The following is a 22,525-nucleotide window of genomic DNA, read 5'->3' on the forward strand; positions in this document are numbered from 1 at the left end:
TAATTTGCAAACAGCCACACCCTCCCATGCAAATACGCCAACATCCACTTTACACTCGCAAGGTATTAACTTGAAATGCACGCAATACAGATGGGACTGCGCAAGCATCTGTAATGATAAAGGCCTATTGAGCACAAAAAACAGGCACACATTCAGGCGCTCCTGAGACTCTTCAAAATATGGTTGCAATGTTGTACAGAAACTATGAAAATCTTCTGGAAATCAGGATCTGTACAAATTATACAAATCTAAAATCCTTTGTAATCTATTGAATCTTTTACAAGGAACTTCTGCCACCCTGTCCCTGAGTGTCTGTTCATGAGAGTTGGAGAAAATGTGGTTATTATCGTGTCGTCCCGCAGAAACATCTCTACATAAACAATGGCCTTCCAATGTAGATTCCATGTATTTTCAGTACAGGAACATCAGGCATGTATGGGATTTTCGTTGGTAAACAATGCCCCGCAGGCCTCCAGCATCACATTTGTGCAAAAAGAGATGCCGGAGGCTGATTTCAGAGGAAGTTTACCAAACATTCTGGTTTGTTGCTCCTGTCTTTTGGATGTAGATAAGAATGCAATGTCTGTACAGAAACACAAAATCTTTCAGCATCTGCATACCTTAAGGAATCTGTGAATGGATGGCTGTTTAGAAAAGACACTGCATAAAATCTGAAAATAAGCATTTTTGGAACAAACATTTGCAAACGATGACACTTTCTTTCAGCTTCGTTAACACAGAAGTATTGCCACACCCAAGATCAATCAACATATATGTTCCATCATGTCTCCTGGGTTTATGAATACCAACCGTATACGAGTTTTGCTTGGATTTGTGGTTCCTAAAAGGCTATTCCAGATGAAGTGCACAATCTCCTAATTTAATTCAGTCAAGAAAAACGGCTATAACTTAACTGTCAACTAACAATACTTTGTTCCCTCAGGAAACCCGTCAAAACCATGTTGTTTTATTATCTTCACCACTGGCTAAATCTTTGATTGAAGATGCACATACTGTGCACTCTACTGCCATTTAGTATTGAGTTTGGAACATTACAGGTTGTCTTCCTTTGAAGAAAGAGTTTCACTGTCAGGATGACTCATGATACCTTCATTGAAACCCACAGCGCGCGTGGACAAAGACTTTGCCTCATGTTGTATTTCCGCATCCACCCTAGCCCCAATACCGCTGGCCCCTCCATCCAATTCCCCAGAGGCAAAGCATTACATGGCCTGGGAAAAAAATATTAAAGTGACCTAAATGGTTTCCTGTCACCTCAGGGATGAGGGTATGGTGCATGTGAATCAACCTTAATAAAGGCTGCAAGAAAGAAAAGGTACTAACCTTTGGTAATTATATTATACAATCGTCCTGGAAAACCCTCACCTCATGAATACTCCTATCAAGCCTAAGGCTGGTTTAGAAAAGTTTTTCTAGCATTGACCTTCCAATACCACTATACAGGACATCACCGAAGTGTATAAGGTGCCAGCATCCTAGTGTCAATTCAGATATTCATTCTGCTCTCCTTGAAGGCATACGAAGAGGAACAGAGAGAGTGACAAATACTGCTCATCACATGGTTGTATACCATGGGAGCTTATTACACCTGGCACTAGCTCACTAGGAAGGAAAGAGAGATGGGAGCAAATCTGTAGGATGATTATGTATCAACCATCAAGAGTATTGTTACAAAAGTAATGGTTTCTTCTGATGGATACATCTTCCCGTAGATTCCTCATCTTATTAAAAAAAGACCCAAAACACTTCCTACCTGGAAGGTGGGACTGAGTAGTGGTGTTTAACTAAGAAAATCATGCAACACTGCTTGGGCAATGTACCCTTCAATGCTTGCTTGAGATATGAAGTAGAGCTTGATAAAAGTATACAAAGATGGCAAGTAGCTGCCTAACAGATGTCAGAAACTGGGGTGCCTCTGGAGATAATAGGTGCAGAGAGCTATGGCTCAAGTGCATTGGGCACAGGTGCCCACTGGAGAGTCTCTTTCGGCTAGGACATAGAAAATTTTGAAACTGAGGACGACTCCACGTGAAATGGTGCACTTGATCACCGCCAAGCCCTTTTAAGCTCCAGCAGAGCAGATAAGAGGTGATCATCTATCCTGTTCTGACAGGTGCGGTCGATATCATAAAACACCATATGTCCAGCAGATTCCTCACATTATGAATGAGGCAAATGCAGTACCTATTAGTACGGTGAGATCGATGAAACACAGTTTGGCAAAGTACCAGTCACTGTGTGATGAGATTTGAGACAGTAGCGCTTAGCAAACATATGCAAAATGACTTTGTAGCTGCCTGACAAAGCAGTAAATGAGTCTCAACTGGAGAGAAACGTGGAGGCAGCTATGGCTCAAGTGCTTTGGCCTCCGGAGAGTCTTTCTGGTCGAGGGTACAGCAGATTTTGATACAGAGGATAACTAGTGTGAAATGGTGGGCATGGTCAACTCTCAACTCCTTACCCTTTTAAGCTTCAGCAAATCCCACAGAGTTAATCATCTACCCTGTCCTGACATGTGCAGTCAATAAGACACCCCATGTGTGGGGTCCAGTCTATGCAGCTTCTCCTCTTTGTTCGTTACATGTGGAAGAGGGATGAAAGATGGAAACGTAATAGACTGCGCCATTTGGAATGCAGAGACCAAGTTGGGTAAAAGCATGAAGAACAAATTTATGCAGGCAGAAACTGTTAAGGGTGAGTGAACCGTAAGGGACAGAGCAAATCAGAAAATGCTGCAAAGGCAACATTTGAAATAATTGATGCTCTCAAACTAATACAAATAACGAAACTTAGTGCAGTGGCCCGGTTTTGTAGCAGGCTTCCTAGATGCCAAGATAACGTCTGCAAAGTAATTGGGAAAACAAAAGGACCCTAACTAGAACCGCTTAATCTTCATGCATGCAGCATCTAGAGACTGGGTTGGACGATCTGACCAAGGCTAAAACTTTTGCCTCCAGGATGGAGGCATAAGACGATAAGCACTCTCTGAAGGTAAGAGAGCATGTCTGGCATGAGGATACGATGGGAAAGGCATGGCCTTGGTGGATCAGCTGAACAAGCCAGAAATCTGTCATGGTCAGCTCCCACAGAATGATACAATGGAAGACCAGCCCCCACTCTACCCCATCAGAAAATGATGCAGTGGGTTGGGGGGCAAATTAGAGTATGTTTGGAGGTGCCCGGGCCCGCAAAGGATAGTAGGGACTGAATATGTTGCTGCTAATGCCTCCTAGATCCACACCTGCCTAGAAAAGAATGTACATTTGCGGTGGCATTTGGATGGGTTGATACGGCTACTACTGATGGGTATGCACAGCCCTAAAATAACCACAGAACTTCTGAAAGAATTTGTGGAATTGCTACGCTGGGGAGGAGACGCTTAGGGAATGGGCCGAAGACTAGCTGTTCTTAGAATGTTACAAGAAGTGAGTAGCCTTCTTCCCAAAGAGCTGTAAACCATCAAAGGGGATGTCCATGAGCGTAGACAAGATACCACCTGAACATCCGGTGAAATGCATCCAAGGTTATCAACAACCATATCCATATATCAAGTAAAAGTTCATGACCTGTTTTGATGCACCTAGACCATCATTCACTATCTCCGAAAATGGCAAATGGCTTCTACATATATTTTGGCATATCAGCTGTACAGTTTGTCACTTCTCATAATTCTTGTATATATCGGCCCAAATGGCAAGTGGCATTAGCCATACAGAGAGCCAAACTGGCTGAGGGAAAAAACAGGGTAAGACTATCAGTGCAGCAGGAGAAACTAAAACGCAAAGCCACAGCTGATGAAAGTAAATGGAAGGAAAGACAATGAAGGACTACGTTTCATTTCACAGGTTTAATCTGGAGAGAAAAAACACAAGTGCTTCCCATCAACACCTAACTGCTAGCGGATAGATATTCTCTAAATGTTTTTGCATTACATATCCAAAACATCTTACAAGTCTTTCAAACAGCTCATACCTGAATTTTGATCAATCCACTGTAGCGAGTCCATATGTGCATTTAAAATCTTGCAGATCTGTTGAAGCTTAAAAAAAAGAAAAACAACTGTTTATCTTTTGACAGAATTGATGTCTAAAACCATCAATTACATACGCATGTATTCAATTACAATAAAATGTTCCTAATTTACATATTATTCTCAAAAGACGAACTGAAGGAAAACTTCCTAATGACAAAATCAGTCTAAATTCAAATGGCAATTAAAAAAAAAAAATTTTTACTTGCAAACATAATTCATTATTTATCAACACTAGACAGCACAACATATGCTTGGGATCCTAAAACATTTTACAATAGAAAACACTCTTTTTTAACATATGCCTAACCAAAAACACATTTTGCTCCTTATTTTAAGAAACACGTTGGTCAAGACAATAATTTGCACCCGATAAATCTATCAGCTTTACTAATACTTTTTTTAATGTTCTGCAGTGCCTGTCAGCTATCTTAGAACTGTAAAGTGAGAATAGACAAAGAAAGTATTAACAAGAAAAGAAAACTAACAGGGTGGCCACTATGTATGTGTGCACTCTACAGCCACTATAGAATGTTTTCTTTTTTTAAGCAAAACAGTTCATTCAAATATATACGCTGTGCTCCAATATTTACACCGTGCTCCAATATATATGCTGTGCCTGTACATTAGCAGTTTACCTCTTGGAATAGTTATTCTAATGTTTTTAGAAAAATCATTCCAAGATTTCTGTAGTATCTGTGCACACTACGCAGATGCCACCTTTTAATTTGTTTTGCTTTCATTCTTGAATTACAATTTAAGATGGTGATCTGCCATCTTTGAATGGTAAATAGAAAAAAAAAAACATGCGAGCATGTTGCCACAATGGTGAAAATTAGAGGCCCAGTAGCAGAGTACAACTGCGAAAAGCAGGGAAAGGGCAGGATGGGGGAACTGGAGGAAAGCTGACATGCACAAGGGCACAAAAGAACAGCAGTGCAAGGCTGCCAGGCCCTCCGAAAAATATATATTTTAAAACAAACGAAACCAAATGAAAAAATGAGGGGATGGGAGGCGGGTGAAGATGTGATGAAGTGGGGCCGAAAGAGAGAGGCCTGTAGCAGTGTGTACAACTGCTCCACACTAGCAAAAGCATTAAAAACACACAATTCATTAATAAGTCAAATTGAGCGGGGGACAGGGATTAGAGCGAAGAATGTGATGCACTACGAAGGAGCGCAGCAAACAAAATAAAAAAGTAGTCCTCTTTTCGTCATCAATGGAAGTCAAATCAGCTAATCAAAATAATGGTAAAGAAGATATGAAGAACAACAGAATATGGAGGGAAGCTTTGAATAAGGAGCAGGGAACTGAGACGAACAAGAAAACTATCCAAATATGAGCATTGGTCTGGCCCAAAGCGGACTATGTGGCTCGAGATCTAAAAAGGGTGACAAACAAAACGTTCATAGTTCCTCTGACAGTAGCCAAAAACAAATTTAAGGCTTTCTATAAAAACAACAACAAAATAAATGCAAACAAGCAACATCGCTTTGCTAAGTGAACATCTGCACTCTCTCTTTACGTCAACGAGGCTGACCTCTCAGGGCACTACCGACTTGGTTATAGAAAAGTAACGTTGGGCACCTGCAATTCCAATTATACATAATTTGTCATTTTTAGGGGCTCTCTACTGAACTCCATGACTTTGAGAATCCAGCATCAATGGAAAGGAGCGTGCATCCCTGAAGAGAAGCACATCCGACTGAAACAAGACATCAAATCGGAGTAAATCAAAAATTCGTTAAAATATCACACCTGTACATCATTTCACATCCACAGGTATGACATGATATGTGTGAAATATGCTTATTTTTTCAATAAAGAAGCTCTTCTAGTACAATGAAAAGAGCCGAAATTCAATATGCAGCATACATGCCGACGGTTCAAGTGTAATATGCTATTTATTAGTGTTATTGAATGTAGGTAGGGGACAAACATTCTCAAAAGCAAAGCACTGAGTGTGCCATGATGTCGGTCCATCCCTAAGCAATGGTAGTAACAAATGTATTACTCTCAGGGATCTGCATATACTGTTCATGCTATGGTAACTTTGCATGTGTACAAGTCATGAACAAACATTTTTAACTAGAGCACAGGGTATACATGCCATGCAAAGTCTTTCTAAAAGCAACAGCACACTCCCTGAAGGAGCGTTAAGAAACCACTGTAAATAAGCTTGCAGTGAATACGATTTGCCCTACTGCTGTACGGTTGCGCATAATGAGCGAGGTGAGAAGTTGAAGTGCATTAAAGATTGCAACCTCCCCCACATCACAGCATTTTAAAGGCCAAAACGTCAAATATCCTACTGGTTTGAAAGGGTTAAGTGCCCTAAGCCCTATTCATACTCCTAAAGGCTCTCAATGGCGCATGCCTTAGTCCAGTCAGTAGTATGCATTAGCGGATACATGTATTCTTCACTTGCATGGCATACATGATATGCATCTATATCACAGCGTTGTCGATAGTGGTCTCAATTGTGATGTTCCATAATACTCATCACACCCGTAAGCCTTCTGGAGGAAGGGGTGTTGCATTTCCTTTTTAATCGCCCCCTACTAAAACACAGGGCGGGGAAGGGACACACTGTATTTCATATCTTCCCTGGCATGCCAAAGGGACAAAGGCATTGTCCATGCCCACCCCTTTGCCTGGCAAGGGGGGGGAGGGGGTGGGGGGGTGGGGGGAAGAGTCTGCCTTAACAATAATGATAATAATACTAAAAATATTAATAAATACTGGGGCAGCTAGTAGTCACCTTTGTGTCCTGTTTGGAATTTCTAGCCAACACATTAAGGATCCGCCAAGAATATAAGAACAAAAATAAACTGTGACAAATTTAAATGGCGATATCCAACAAGGGAATAAGGGATTTCTCAACAGGCCCACTTTTGGACAAGTGTCCAAGAAACATAGATAGGTCATAGCTTGTTGTTTAAAATTGTTTTGATATTAAGAAACAATGCAAGCTTCTCCTCACACACCCTTTTGAAGAATTATCAGCAAGAGGATGTAGGAGATGCCTAAGAGAAATACTTTTTCTATGAATTTATTGCGCCCCTCTCTACTTCCGTATTAAAAAGGAAACCTCAAAACTGCATGTTAGGTGAAATCAGCCTCTTCTGAAATAGTGACAAATTTGGAAGAACTTTTGGATTAAGATTGATCTCTATTAGACCAAATTGAAGGTATCGACAAAGCTTGTGTTTTCATTTGAAAAACTGGCACCATTTCCTACCCTTTTTATCATCTTCAAAGGCTAATGGAAGACAACGCTCTTGTCCACTCACATTTAGTCATTTGCGGTCTGGTTTGGCTTACCAGACTATGCTATAACCAAGCCGAGTCATAATCAAAATGAGTCCTCTTTTATCTTAAAAGGTTTGATTCTGTCTCACCGATATGCAGAGTTACAATGGTTTTGTGTGTGATGTGCACTGGATTTTCCACCCTACTTTTCTGCCCTTTTTAGCTATCTCCTATCTTTGACCAACCTTCCAGCAAAATCCCTGATTCTCTTTTCCATGACCAAGTTTAGGTAAGCAGATTGGGTGGTAGATCTTTTGGGGTCCAATGCGAAAGTTTGGAACTCCCTTGCCTAACAGCTGAAAACTATCTAATCTGCCCACTTTGCATTGGAACCTAAAGACAAAGCATTTCTAAGCACCGATTATTAGTCAATGCCTTCTCATGCTGTGCTCTTGCCCTATTTTTAGGTCTTGCCTATGCAGCGCGCAAGCGCTACTTTAGAGTGAGCTTTTGGAATCACTCCGTACTTTTTTGGAAACTCGTGAATGTACTGCACTGTTTCCAATGAGCCCTCGTGCATGGCTGGCGTTTACCTTGCAGGACAGAGCAGCGGCGCCATCTGTTTGCAATTATCGCGCCCGCCGCTGCTCGCTCCCGTAAGGTAAATGCTGTAGATGGACTTTAACTTTCACGGCCGAGGGGCTGCGCTTGTCTTTTAGCGCTTGTTTTAATTGCAAGTCTGTAACTCCTTAAAGGCGACATAAGAATACTGGAGGGTAGGTTCACGTGTTCCTGTAAGAAATTAAATTGCATTTATGCTTTTTCATTAGCACCAAAATGATAGCCAGCTGCTTTTAATGCCGAAGCTTATGCAAACTCGCCTCTGAGTTTATAAGTCCATGTAGCCCTCAGATGCCATTACCATTTGTCAGACTTGCTCGGCTTTATGCGTCCCGCGGGCCCAGCTGTGAAAACTATTGCCTTGAGCTGCAGATTTTTCTCTTTTCTTATAATGGGAATAAGATGCTCCGCAAGCTATAAACTAAAGTGAATGCGAAAAAGTGTGCTCCTGAAACTAGAGTGTGCTAAATGCAAAAGAAGCAAAGTTACAAAGGAATTAGAACATTCTAGAAGTTGTGCGTAAAAGCATCATGAAACCCTATAAGCGCTGTATGCCATTTCAAATTGTTGGCTAGTGGAAGACATCACCGACGAGTGATGGCAGTCATGCTTCAACGTTTTGCACAGCATAAATAACACACAATCTCACGGGAACGCGTCACACATTAGAAAAAGAAAATGCAAAGGCGTTTCTATGTATATCACAGCTGTATACACCATGAGGCAAATGTAAGGCTTCGGTGACTTAGTCAGTTTAAACAGGTCTTTTTATAGAGATTAAAGTATTTAGATAAATATCCTTTTAGAGGTTTGTCTACAGTAAAGGGCTGCAGCTTATCCACTGCTTTCCTGTTGCCGTCATGGGCCAGGGAGTGAGTATCTAACTCTGGTGCAGATCTCAGTTTGGTAATCTGGCTGACTGAGTGAGGAAGTGGACACATCTGCAAGGTTGTGTTGGTGAAGCGAGTGTACCTTTAAAAGTAGAACTCACATTTGGAATGGATGGAGCAGCACCCAGACGGCATGGTCTGATGAGTCCTTCCACCACACATTTTAGTAACCAAATGTGCAGGAGGCAAAAAACATCTCCCAACTACAGTGAGTGCCTGTGTAAAGAACCAGAGGAAGGTAAAGAATCAGAAGACCAACCATTCCCAAATCTTGCTCCTGTTATGTCGGTGTCCTACAGAGGGTAACCCTGGGAGTATTACAACATCAAGTAAGAAAAAGACAGATTAATACTATCCATCACCTTCTCAGCTCATGAAATCCCTACTCCAGTCGTGCATGTCTTAAATGTCTGTCCATGTTATCAGATGTCTGCAGTGAGCTGCACCCAGAGATTCAGTGCATCAGAAGCATCTTGTAGTGTATCAGATTAGGTAAAGATTAAATACTGCCAAGTAGCTTTTTCAGACCACAATATGAACTGCAAGAAGGAATGGAGATATTCCAAGGTGCGTGCAGAAAGAGTGTGCATATGATGAGTAAAATGTGCGTGAATGTGGCTTCTGAATACACAAGCTGAAGTGGGATACTATTTTGCTGATTGAAGTGTTTCGAAGTAGGCATGTTGTGTAGTATTCCCACATTTGTGCTGACCCAGTATTGCCACACTTGTGTACATAACAAGTTACAAGAGTCCACAGCCTCACATTACAAGTGTCCACAGCCCCTCAAAAACGAAGTGACTTAATCTGACGCCTGTGTGCAGAATGTAGCAAAAACAAAGGGTTGGGCCTATACAACCCTTTAGAGCTTAGGCTATAAGCTACAACAGTATACAAAGGAGAATAGCTCTAGCAGGATAAATGAAGAGAAAGAATACTAAAATACTAAAAGCGTTTTTTGACTTGTCTTATTGTGCATGTAATATTTGGTGGTGATCCGTCAAGCAGGGGCTTAAAACACAAGCATTGGCATAGCCAATAGGTCTCGCTTTTGGGACCTTATAAGTATTTAGTTAGGCAGCACAATATCCTTGGTGCAACATTAACTGTTGCATGGCCAAATACTTATAAGGTCCCAAAGGCGAGACCTATTGGCTATGCCAATGCTTGTTTACCAAGAGCTCTTATGTTGATTAATGTGGTGTATAATTAATGGCAATTTGATCACACTGCTCCTCACTCTTACTTCCCCTAATTTCTTGACCTGGGCCAGGAGAATTTCACAACCCTACAACCTCTCAACATGAATGTATGGTTCTAATTCACTCCTCCCAAATCATGCTTTAATTCTTAAGCTCCCTTCGCCTTCTATTACTCTCCTACGTCACTGGATTTCCTAGACAATTTTGACAACCACTAGCCTATATCTACACAACTCGCATACCTCATCACTCTATTTCTCCTTCCTGAGACATCTATTACACAAACCATCTTCGCCTCAAATCATCCAACCTTCTTAGATCTATGTCAAACACTACAACAAACCTCCTTTGGCACCAATGCTACCTCTATTAATCTAACAAACACTCACTCAATACGCAATAAATCAGAACAGATTACTGAACACATTGATACCCATCTTAACCCCTATGCACATTACAGCAAATACTAAAACTGTGAATAATTAAATACCATACCAGAGACTCTTCATACTGAATGTTATACCTTTTCACATCTGCATAAGCAACTGAAAATGTGAAAAGTATAGTACTTCCACTTCAACAGTACTCACACTTAACAATGTAATCACAACCATACCAAACCATTCCCACTCTTCTATCTCTAGCAACCTCTTTTTAAATACCATTTCATCAAAATTACCCCTCATTTGTAATACCCAGCTAGTCACCATTTATCACCTACCTGGAGACATTGGGGTATTCCTTGACAACCTTGTGTCCAACAAGAGTCACTATCACACAGCAAACTCTCTCATCACTGTTGTAACTAACTAACTAACCTAAAAAGCCAAGCAAATCCAATTGTCTTACAATCATAGAAAGGAGGCTAACTTAACATAGACGTGTAGTAAGATCTCGCATGTAAGGTTTTTCTGATCACAAATATGTTTAAAGCATCACAAACAATGCCTTAATGAATAACTTACTTACCTTCGGTAACAACTTATATGGTAGAGACTTTATCCAGCCCCAGATTAGTTAACTCAGAATATTCCCCAGGCATCAGACTTGACCTGGAAAATCTACAGCAGGACCTCTGTGAGCCGGGAGGTGGCGTTGAACGGCTCCAAATCATTGGGGCCGTCCGTGTTAGATGTGACATGCGCAGTTTTGGATCTGGTGGAATGAGCCTGTAAACCCTTGGGGAGGTGCTTCTAGGCCTGTGTAGCAGATATTAATACAGAGCATAATTCAACTGGAGATGGTGCGTTTCTGGACAGTTTTTCCTTTTTTCCTAACGAAGAGTTGACAGTCTACTTGATGTTCTTTGATGTGATCAATGTAGAACGACAACATACTTTTTGGAGCCTGTTGATGGAGTCTATCCTCTTCTATAGAAGGGGGAGGTCGCTCAAAGAAGATCATCAGCATGATGCTGTAGCCGATGTGGAGAGATGTCACCACCTGTAGTAGGAAAGAGGCATGGGTACGAAGAACCAGTTGGGGGAAGAAGCTGGTGTATGGAAAGTGCACAGAGAGCCTGAAGCTCACCAACCCTCCTAGACTATGTAATGGGTACTAAGAAAACATTTCTTAATGAAAATGTATGGGTTCTTAAGTTAAGGTACTTAATATTTAGGCTAACATAATGGCTTTTAGGCCTCAAAATCAAAGTTGTTAATCAGCGTCTTTTGGTATCTTTTTATAGGACGGAACTGCAGTATTGAGGGCTTAAAAGCCATCATGCCCATAGCACTCACAACGCAATTTATTATGGTAAGTTTATCAGACCAAAAACAATTGCAATGATGATCCTAAATATAAGTAATAGGCTGAGAAGATGAAAGCAAGGTTTTCAAACCAATGATATTTTAGCAATAAACTGGTAGAAGCTAGACATCTTTTAACTAAACAAGTAAAGTCAGATATTTAGATCAGATAGTTTACAAGGTATTTGCATCAAAGTGGGAAATTGTGCGATATTCTAAATATTCACTGGTATCTCTTACAAACTGACAATACATGAAACAACCCTGTACCGTAGAGCCTGGTATTATATTTTTGAGCAAAAAATATTAGATCTATAGAGTGACTAGTAGCCAATTAATAACAAATGCATCAGGGAAAATGCATTGATTGATTAATTTATGTTTTTATTGTTGTGGAGACTGTAGTTGTAGCGAGTTATTGATGAAGAAATGTAAGCAGATTAAGAGTAACAACAGGAAGGAATTTAGTATAAGATCATTCATCAACTGTAGGAACAGTTATGTTGAGGATATGATCAGTTGCCCCTGTCACATGTAATATATAGGTAGCACAATTAGAAAGGTGAAAGTGGATAATGGAAGATGTTTGGGCCGGTTGTGTAGTTCCTATAAATCTATATAGAATCTGCGTGTTTACACTACATAAACTAAGGGACTGGTGTCCAGACTGATTCCAGACCTCACCAGAGGATATGCTAGTCTGTAGACCAGCTAGCTCACAGTGCCACTATGAGCTCCCCAAACTTACCAAGGAGCGAATAGTTTCTGGCAAATATCGAACATGACAAGCCTGACGCCACAGGGATCGTGGAAACAGTACAGTACTTTTCGCTCAGTCACTCATGCTCACTCGCTCTCAGAGAGATATACAGAATAAACGTTGGGGACGTTTTCTATAAACATTTATTGAACCATTGTAATTCTACAATAAAATATATGTGTTGTAACAACCATTAGGCAGAAACAGATATATACAATTACAAGCACCAACAGAGTAAATGAAAGGTAGAATTCTACCTTGGTGCTAAAACAGTGACTATATGCAGGCATATAGATAAATGGCAGTAATCATGAGTACTCCTAGAATGCAAACCCTAACTAGATGTACTTAAGTGTACCCAGCTTGTATATAGGTGTATAGCCTAGAATCCCCCTAGGAAAGAACCAACCTGATATGAGAGAACTATGGACCCCCTCTTGGTCTATATGTGGAGATCCCACGAGGGATGTCAGACCACTGCGTGCTGGAGGGCCTGCGTGCAGGGACTTCAGCATCATGCGTCAGCATTAAAGCTTTTTCTCCTTTGGTTTGCCTAGCGAAGATGTGGTACTTACGTTCCACAAAGGTACCCCCAGAGGTTTTTTGCCTAGATGTGTCATGGTACTGTGGGCATGTCAGCCAAGGATGACGATAGTGGTAACCCTTATACAGAGTTATTATGCAGAAGATGGTAATGCTGATGTCATACTGAGAATCCTCATGCATTATAAATGAGGCTAGTTTTCATAGAATACTACACAACATTTATTCAGCACCTAACTGGCTAGAAGGTAAGCGCCAGAACAGTTATGTAGAGCAAGGTCTGACAAATGTAGGTAAAAGGCTGTGCAACTACCTAGGCCTATATTGGGGGTACATTGGGGTTCACAAAAGACCATTAGGAAGGGTGATAGAAATACTGTATTTACAAACGATTTAAAATCTAATTGCCTTATATTTGTGAAGTATATCATCTGAAAAAACCCGGAAGGTGTAGGAATCAAGAGTTAAACCTATGCCAAGTGGAACCAAAAGTGTTACTTTATGCACTTTAATGCCTGGTGGCTTAAATTAAGATGAAAGGTTGTGCTGCTTTCTTATTCCACGATTGCCTGTTTTCACAAATGCCTGACTTTTCTTCATGAATTCAGACATATATATATATATATATATATATCCAAAAGCACTCTTCTCCCCCGTGTATTTTCACAGCCACGATAGACAGAGCACGGACCACAGGATTCTTGTCAAATACCCATCTGTTTATTCAGGATAGGTTTCACAGACAAACGGCAGCCATAACGCGTTTCATCCCGACCTGGGGACTTGATCACATGACGCGGTTCTATCAATGGTATTTCTTTTTAAAGGTTACACTTTTTTTCCCATTCATATTTTATCATTGATTGTGATTGGACAAATGTGTATCACATGATTATTGTCCAAATGGTGCTAGGTGCTTGTTAAAATAAGCTGTTTAAAATACATTTCAACATCCATAAATTACAATCTTGGTAGCTTCTTTATCCCGGGATAATCCCCGCAGTAAAAATCGGTACTTAATCCACCTATTGACCCTATGTGCAAATTAAGCTATTTAAATACATTTTGTGGGAGACCAGATAGGGCTTTGCTGTTTCTATATCGAGATAGTTGGTCCAACTATTACTTTACAATTGATATTTGATGTTGGGATACAATTAATTCAAAATAAATAAATATATAAATATACATACATATATATCCATGCGCAAAGCTGTATAAATATAAATAAAAATATAACCACATATATACATACATAAATGAACATCAGTATATATCCAATAAAAATATAAATATATTTATAAAATCCCCATAAATATATAGATAAATACTTGAATAGGTAGTGTTGTGTTGTGCAAAATTGCATCTAAAATATATATATATGCACACATCTCACAACACACCACAGAGCCCAAGACCTCACCACTTTGTCTAGAATATTGGGATAAATCCCTTTTATTCTATTTACAATTCATTATTGACTGTCTGATCTTCTCGTTTGGACCCTTGGGGTTACCTAATTACCAATGTTTATCTTATTTACTCACTATCAATTAGTCTTTATCAATTAATCTTTTGCCCTAATTTGTATCTGGTTCGGCCAAACTTATATCTGTATTGTAGTAAATCTTAACCAACATTAGATGATCTCACTATTAATGGATGTATTTGTGCAAACAGAGCTTGTGAAAAAAACAAAAAAACGAAGAAGAAAAAAAGGGTGTGCAAGTTGTACCAAATTATAAGAAATGGTTGTGTTTTAAAAAAAGAGAGACTATAGGGGGAATCTTTCTTTTATATACTGTACACATACTTCAGGCGGCTTTTAATTCTTATTCATGTTTATATGAGATCTTAACTGATATCATGCATGATTTAACTTTCAAAGATTTTCTTTAAAAAGTTTTGTTGCTGATAGAGGAAACTAACTGACCAAATTAAACCGAAACAAACACCCTGACTTTTCACAAACTTGCATGTAATTCCTCCGAACTGTTCAGCCCATTGGGATACTTACTGTCTAAGTTTAAGATGTAATGCATCTCTAATAATCTAAGGGATTTTTCCCTGTCACCTCCTCTTTTGTTTCTCGGAACTGAATCAATGAGGAAATATCTAAGATCTTTAGGGTTACCTTCATGTTTTTCCTGAAAGTGGCATGCTACAGGATATGACTGATCATGATTTTTGATGGCTCGTATGTGTTGGAGCACCCGTTTGTGCCCCGGTAAGATGGTACTCCCAATGTATCTTAGTTTGCACGGGCACTCCAACACATATTCCACATGATCTGTCTTGCAGTTTAAGGCCTTAGTGATTTCATTGTTTGGTCCACCAAAAGGTGTAGAATAGTTAGTAGTGGACACCCCATGTTGGCAGGCTTTACAGACCTTACATTTAAAGGATCCATGTCTTTGTGCCAACCAAGATCCCTTGGCTGTCACGCCACATGGGTCATTGTCCACTAACATATCTTTCATGGATGCAACTCTCCTGTATGTTATAGATGGATGTTTGGGGACTATTTTTCCTATTATAGGGTCCTGTTTTATGAGATACCAATTTTTGTTGATAATTTTTCTCACTGCTCCCTCCTGCCGATTGTAATCCAGAATAAATCTAAAATCACTTGAAGTTTCATTGGGGGTAATGTGTTCAAGTTTTTCATCCATTAACATTCCCCTGTCAACCAGATTGCATTTGGTTAGAGCTTTTCCTAGACATTTGTTACTATAACCTCGAACTTTAAACCTACTGATAAATTCCTGTTGTGTTGACTCTAAGGCTTCGCTGTTGCTGCATATTCGTTTTATGCACAGTAGCTCGCCGTAAGGAATGCTTTGGATTAGGTGATTGGGATGTGCACTACTGGCATGTAAAATTGCATTTCCTGCCGTAGGTTTTCTATGTAATTTGGTCTCCACATTCCCTTAATCTATGTACACCTCAACGTCCAAGAATACTACATTGGTCTTACTCATACTGGCAGTAAAGTTTAGATTCAAGTCATTTATGTTAAGTGCATCAATGAACTCACTTGCTTCCTTTTCCGTGCCACGCCACACCAAAAACAGGTCATCGATGAACCTCCACCAGCATTTTACATGATTTTTTAGTGTTTCTGTGTATTTTGCCATAAGAACCAGCTCCTCCCACCAGCCCATGTGTAAACACGCGTAGCTGGGGGAGAAGCTGGCCCCCATCGCCACCCCACGTAGTTGTTGATACAATACATCCTGAAACATGAATATGTTATTTGTTAAACACAATTCAACCATGTTGATAATCATTTTGTTGTGTTCTGCATATGGGGGTACTCTCCTTGCCAAGTAGTACTTCAGGGCGCGTAGTCCGTCATTATGCTTGATGGAAGTATAAAGTGAGGTTACGTCCAGGGCAATTAAAAGATAGTCATCATGCCATTGGAGATTTTTTATTTTGGCCAGAAAGTCCCCTGTATCCTTGATATAAGAGGCCAGTTTTTGAACATGTTCTTGTAAAAAGAAGTCCACATATCTAGAAGTATTTTCAGATATACTGTTTTTGGCTGATATAATCGGCCTTCCTGGTGGATTTATTCTGTCCTTATGCACTTTTGGTATAAAGTACAATATAGGAATTGATGGATTTGGTGTCCACAGATATTTATATTCATCCGTTGTTAACAGGCCCATTTCTCACCAGGCCATCAGTTTTACACGAAATGATGATTGTACTACACTCCAGGTCATTTTGTTGCTGTTTCCATAGCAGGATTTGTCCTCTAAGTGGTTTATTGCTTCCTTGAGATAGCTTTCTGTTTTCCACAAAACCACGTTTCCGCCTTTGTCGGCGTTTCTTACTACTACTTCTTTGTTGTTCTTGATTTTAACCATTAATTGGTGATATTGTAGTTCTTTTGTGTTCTTCCTGGCTTTTGTTGTCACTTTGTGTACAGATTTGTTAAGGTTTTTTTAAATCAGTGATGACTTGGTCTTGAAACATATCAATTGTGTCCTTCATTAATAGAGGGTAAAATGCGGATGGTGGTTTAAAGGGTGTTTGGCATGTCTTACATGGCACAATTACATTGCTCTGTGTGCTTTCAACCAAGGTTTCACTGGCCTGATTGCCCTCTTGTAATAGATCATAGAGAGTATTTACCAATTCTTGTGACTCCTGATTTGTATTCGAGTCCATCTCCTTCTTTTCTTGCATTGATAAATTGCTTGCTGTGGAAGATGTTTCAGTATTTGTTGCTTTTCTAGACTGCGCATGAAATTTCTTCAGCTTCAGTTTCCTGACGCTTTTATAGATGTCGACCCTGGATTTCGAATAGTTGAAGGAGCTTCCCGGGCAAAAGGAGAGTCCTAAAGCTAGTAGTTGCGATTCTGCAGTGTTGAGAGTCATGTCCGTCAAATCCATCACTGTCGCTTCACTAGATTCTTTTATATTGGTGTAGTCTATTTTTTCCAATATTTCTTCTGTTGTTTCTTTTGTTGTTTTTTGTTGGTTCCTTCTCCTATTGGCTTTTCTTCTCTCTCTCCGTTTTTTGATCCCCCTCGCTTTCCGCTGGCCTGTTGTTTCCTCGGCCTGAGCGATTGGGGGTGCTCCATGCATAAAAAAAATCGACTTCTTTAGTTAAAGAGCGTCTGCGGGATGTTGACGATTTTGTTTTGTTGCGGGCCTCTATTTCTGGCTCGCTTTCCACGGCTGAACTTCCCTCAGATGCTGATGTCAAATCTGGGTGTTGGCTTCCATTCTTAGCTCCTTGCTTTGCTCCCTTATTGTCGGCTTTCAATGCATCAAATTTTCGGGCAAATGTAAAAATTCTACCATACTCAATCACAACGATCTCTGTGAAACTTATACGCTTTACGCTCTCTTATCACATCCTCCTCTTTCTTCAATCGTTTTTTCATGTCAGATTTTAGTTTCTCAATTTCCTCTTGCTGTTCCATAGTTTCAAGTTCTTTAGTCACTATGTCAATATACTCCGCCAGTTTAATGCAATCTTTCTCAGCATACTTAACAAGGATAAACAGTAACTTTCGTGAAGACTCCAAGTTTGTCTCTGCCCATTCGCGCATCATTTCGCGATCGGGCGCTTCATAGCTTGGAGCAATAAGTATTCTCAAACCGCGGGGAACCCTCCCCACGTCTATATATCGTTGCAGCGATTTGGCTTCCCACCATCGTTTCTGCTCCGTTCTCATTAATTTTTCCAACTGTTTGAATTTGTCCTTTATCCCTGCATTTTTACCTATTGCTGTTGATTTCTGGGTAATAGAGTCTCTTGCAGATATATATATATATATATATATATATATATATATATATATTATTTTTTTTTTTTAACGGTCATTTCTTTTATGATTCATTAGGTCCATGGGTTTTTTAGTCTCCCTTTTTATATGTACCCTCATTTTATTCTTGTAGCTTTGTAAATATTGTTTATTTATTAGTATTTGTAATCATATAAGCCATGATATACATCTCTGCAGTTCTCTTTAACATTTACACACAGACACACACATTTGCACACAAACTAAAAACAAATGTTAAAGTTGTGTTATAGTTAGGTAGTCAAATTACACCAGAATGTATGTTTATAAAAATAAAAAAATAGAAAACACTGAAATTCGCAACTTAACGGTTTGGGAACGAACTATAACTTTCGTACACCTGATACACTGCTTATGACCTTGCATCACTCATGCCATGTTAAGTGATATCGCTGCAGGTCATAGCTACTTCACTAAACTATAACTAGTGAATTTCAGTGACTTTTTGGTTTTTATATATAGGTTCTGGTGTCATTTCAACACTGAACTATAACTTTAGGTTTTGTTCAGTGAACTGTGGTTGTGAGATGATATTCCAAATTATGCATATGCCTAACTCCCTTGGACAACATGTGGCCAACCAGGCCCTGCAACTATATCCCCACTGTCATCCAAACCCTATGCAAGACAGTAGGCCCTGCATAAAAAGGGTTGTCCAACCAAAGCCCTGCAGGCGCCCAACTGTCCTGCTGCACACAACTGGACAGGCCCTGCACCAAACCCCAGCAGATGGCCTTCAGCCGTGTGTAGTGAGTGATTGGTCCTGCACCCTGACCTGATCCTTGTATTTTTTTCTTTATATTTTCGTACTGTAATAGCACAAAGGAGCGTAAAATACTCTCACAACCAATCAGAAGTGACTATTTTTTGTTGTTGATATTGCAGAAGTAACCTGTTCATGCCCATTCCAAGCTCCTCTTTAAATTCGAGGGGCTTGATTTAGAGATTTGTTGGACAGATTATTCCATCACAAACATAACGTCTATCTCATCTGTCAACTAGAAGTGCCAAAGAATACAATACACTTGTAAAAAGTCAGATGGGATATCAATCACGTTTAAGACTACGTAACCTGCCGCCACATTCTAAAGGCCTTATTACGATTTTGGCGGTCCTACAGTAGATGGTGTCAAGCGCAGTCCGCTGTAGGCCCGCCAGAGCTTTGGTGCTGCAGCCCTCCAAATTAGGACTTTAATCCTGGTCTGGTGGGCTGTCTGTAAGGCTCACAGAAGAACCTAACTCGAAATATGACCAGCAGTGCCACTAGGGCACCACCAGCATATTTCAGCCTGGATCTCTGGCAGTTGCAGCGGTCTTGTGGCGGTCCGACCACCCCAGTCGAAACACTGAGAGCGGGCCGGCAGTGTGGCAGTGGTCGGGCCACCACCACAGGTTTGGCAGTTCTAAGGACCATCAAACTCATAATTAGGTCCCTGGTCAGGAGCTAACTTCTCAAAAATGGCTAAACAGATTTACAACAAATTACAAAAAGGACCCGGTGTAATTCCATTCAACCGTTATTCTGTACCAGAGAGAAAACTTTCCAATGGGTATTAAAATGTGAAATCAAACTTTTGGAATCCCATCCCCGTCTTTTTATGGACCCTAACTCACAGATCAGCTCTAAATGTTTAATCAAGGAGCCAATGTAGATTAACATTTTATTTTGGAAAGTTTCATGCAAATTCATCAAACAATGCCAAGCTTTTAAAGAAATAAAAATGTCTTTCCTGTGGAAAATATGACCCAACTATAACTACACTGACTCTAGGACTATTACGTGTAATATACGTTTCACCATTTGTGGATGATATATTTACTATGAATTGTTATTTTATCATGTATGGTATCATGTCTAAAGTGCTTTGTTCAATTACTTTTATTCGTGACTTTGCACTAAATAGAGTAATTGGTTAAGTTCAGTGTTTTGTTTAAAATGTATTAATGTATATATATATATATGTATATATATTCACTGACAAAACCATAGGTTTCACACATGTTATAGTTAGCTGGACATTTCACTCGTAAAAACCAAATGAAATTCCCCCGTTATAGTTACTGCAGGCAACTATAACTCACGCGACCGCAATCCTCTGCTGATGACGTCATATATTACATCACTGTATTTAGACACTTATTTACCCATGTCGTCTTCCATTAATCTTTAGCTATACATATATTACAAATATTTATTTTTCAGAAAGACATATATGTCATCAGTGATGTAACATCTGACGTCATCAGCAGAGGATTGCGGTCGCGTGAGTTATAGTTGCCTGCAGTAACTATAACGGGGGAATTTCATTGTTTTTTTACGAGTGAAATGTCCAGCTAACTATAACATGTGTGAAACCTATGGTTTTTTAAGTGAATTTGCAAGGTTTTTTAAATGCTAATTCATAGCTATAACGTGTGTGAAACCTATGATTTTTTCAGTGAATTTGTACGGTTTTTTAAATGCGAAGTTATGTTTGTTTTTTTTGTTTTCAGGTTTTACACCGTGCGCGCACCGTGCGCGCTCTGTGGGCACTCGGTCCGCTTCGCGCACCGAGCACCCACGGTTCGCAGTGCGCGCAGGGTGCACGCACCTCGCGATTTAAAAAAAAAAAAAAATTGTTTTTTTTATCCCTTGGGGGTTCTTCTGTGACCCCCTGACCAAGGCTAGGCGGTCAGAAACTGTCCACTCTGCCCCCTTTTCACGTTCTCCACCTTTGTTTTTCACCCCCTCAGACTGCGAGAGACAAAATGGCGGGCGACACTTCCTGGTTTCGACCGATTCGAATGTTTACCGACATCTAACAACCAACCAGAATAGCGCTCGCGCACGGCAGGGTGCGCGCGTATAGATATTGATATGCTTTTAAATGCTATTTTCTCAGGAAATACAGAACAGATTTACACCAGACCTGCAAAAGGCACTTCCTTGACCTTATGGCTACCTCTCTGCCAAATTTCAAGTAATTCTGTTCAGCCGTTTGGGCTGTAGCTGTGTCTAAAGGTCCTATGGAAAAATGCATGGGGAAAACGCGTTTTGGGACCCCCCTTTTTTCTCGGCCCCTGCGTGACGAATCACCCCGAAACTTTCAGGGTAGGAGCTGAACGGAGCGCCCCATTAGTTCTGAAAATTTCGCGAGGATTCGTCAACCGGCGCCAAAGTTATTCAAAATACAATTTTGAGATTTCCTATGGATACTAGGTTGTAACTATAACCATCTACGTGCGACCGCCAGTAGATAATATATATATATATATATATATATATATATACATATATATACACATACATACATACACACACACTTTTTTAAAGCCCAGCACGTTAAAAATGTTATGTAACACTCATACGGTAGCTTGGCGCTCCTTTTGCACTACTAAAAAGTTTCCCAATATACAAAGTGATGCAAAAAAAAGATCACTTTAGGGGTAGAAGAGAGGCACATTTTGACAGACTTGGGCAATGATCATAAAGTGATTTATGGACCAAAGAGACGGCTTGAACTTTCTTCTTTTATTTTTATTTTTTTTTAACTGAAAGCTAGTGTAGTTTTTCTAGTGCTGGAGATATTAACTCACATTTTCTGTGCCTACACACATGCCTGGCTGCAACATTTTGGACAAGCTATAATTCATTAAAATTTCTTAGGAAGATATCGATCGACTGTGTGACAATAGTCCAATCTGGCTGAGATGAAGGCATTCATAATTTGGATTTTATACAAAATAGAAGAATGATCCTTAATGTAGAAGACACTGGTCTTTGCTATGGACTTGGTTTGCTTATTCAACTTAAAACCTCAGCCAAATTTTACACCTACAATTCTCACAATTTTAACTGGTACACGTTTTTAGCCAGCAATGATGACCAAAATGAATAGTTCCACATTGTGGTGGAATAGAAAGGAGGAAAGTTTTTCGCCATTATATTTTAGTTGATTTTGAATCATTGATAAATAAGCTCTTATCAAACTGCCGCACAGATTTTCATCTTGGCTCTGGTGTCTCAATCAACTGTAAAGAGGATCTCAGGATCATCGAAATACATGAATAGCGAGAGTCCATATGACTGAATTAACTGAGCCAGTGGGACCAAGTATAAAGTGAAAAACAGGGGGGATAATACTAACCCCATTG

The 22,525-nt window shown here is 39.9% G+C and overlaps 1 protein-coding gene across 2 annotated transcripts in view; it reads right to left on the minus strand.

Moving 5' to 3' along the window:
- The window catches only part of LOC146829046 (nuclear pore glycoprotein p62-like), a 223,180-nt gene that overhangs the window by 14,527 nt on the left and 186,128 nt on the right, over positions 1-22,525 (minus strand). For both annotated transcript variants that reach the window (XM_085607672.1, XM_085607671.1), the window contains one exon: positions 3,994-4,060. In XM_085607672.1, coding sequence (XP_085463798.1) covers positions 3,994-4,060 — 67 coding nt within the window. The remainder of the gene's footprint in view (positions 1-3,993; positions 4,061-22,525) is intronic.

Source organism: Triturus cristatus, chromosome 5_2, assembly GCF_964204655.1.
Source record: "Triturus cristatus chromosome 5_2, aTriCri1.1, whole genome shotgun sequence".
NCBI classification, from domain to species: Eukaryota; Metazoa; Chordata; class Amphibia; order Caudata; family Salamandridae; genus Triturus; species Triturus cristatus.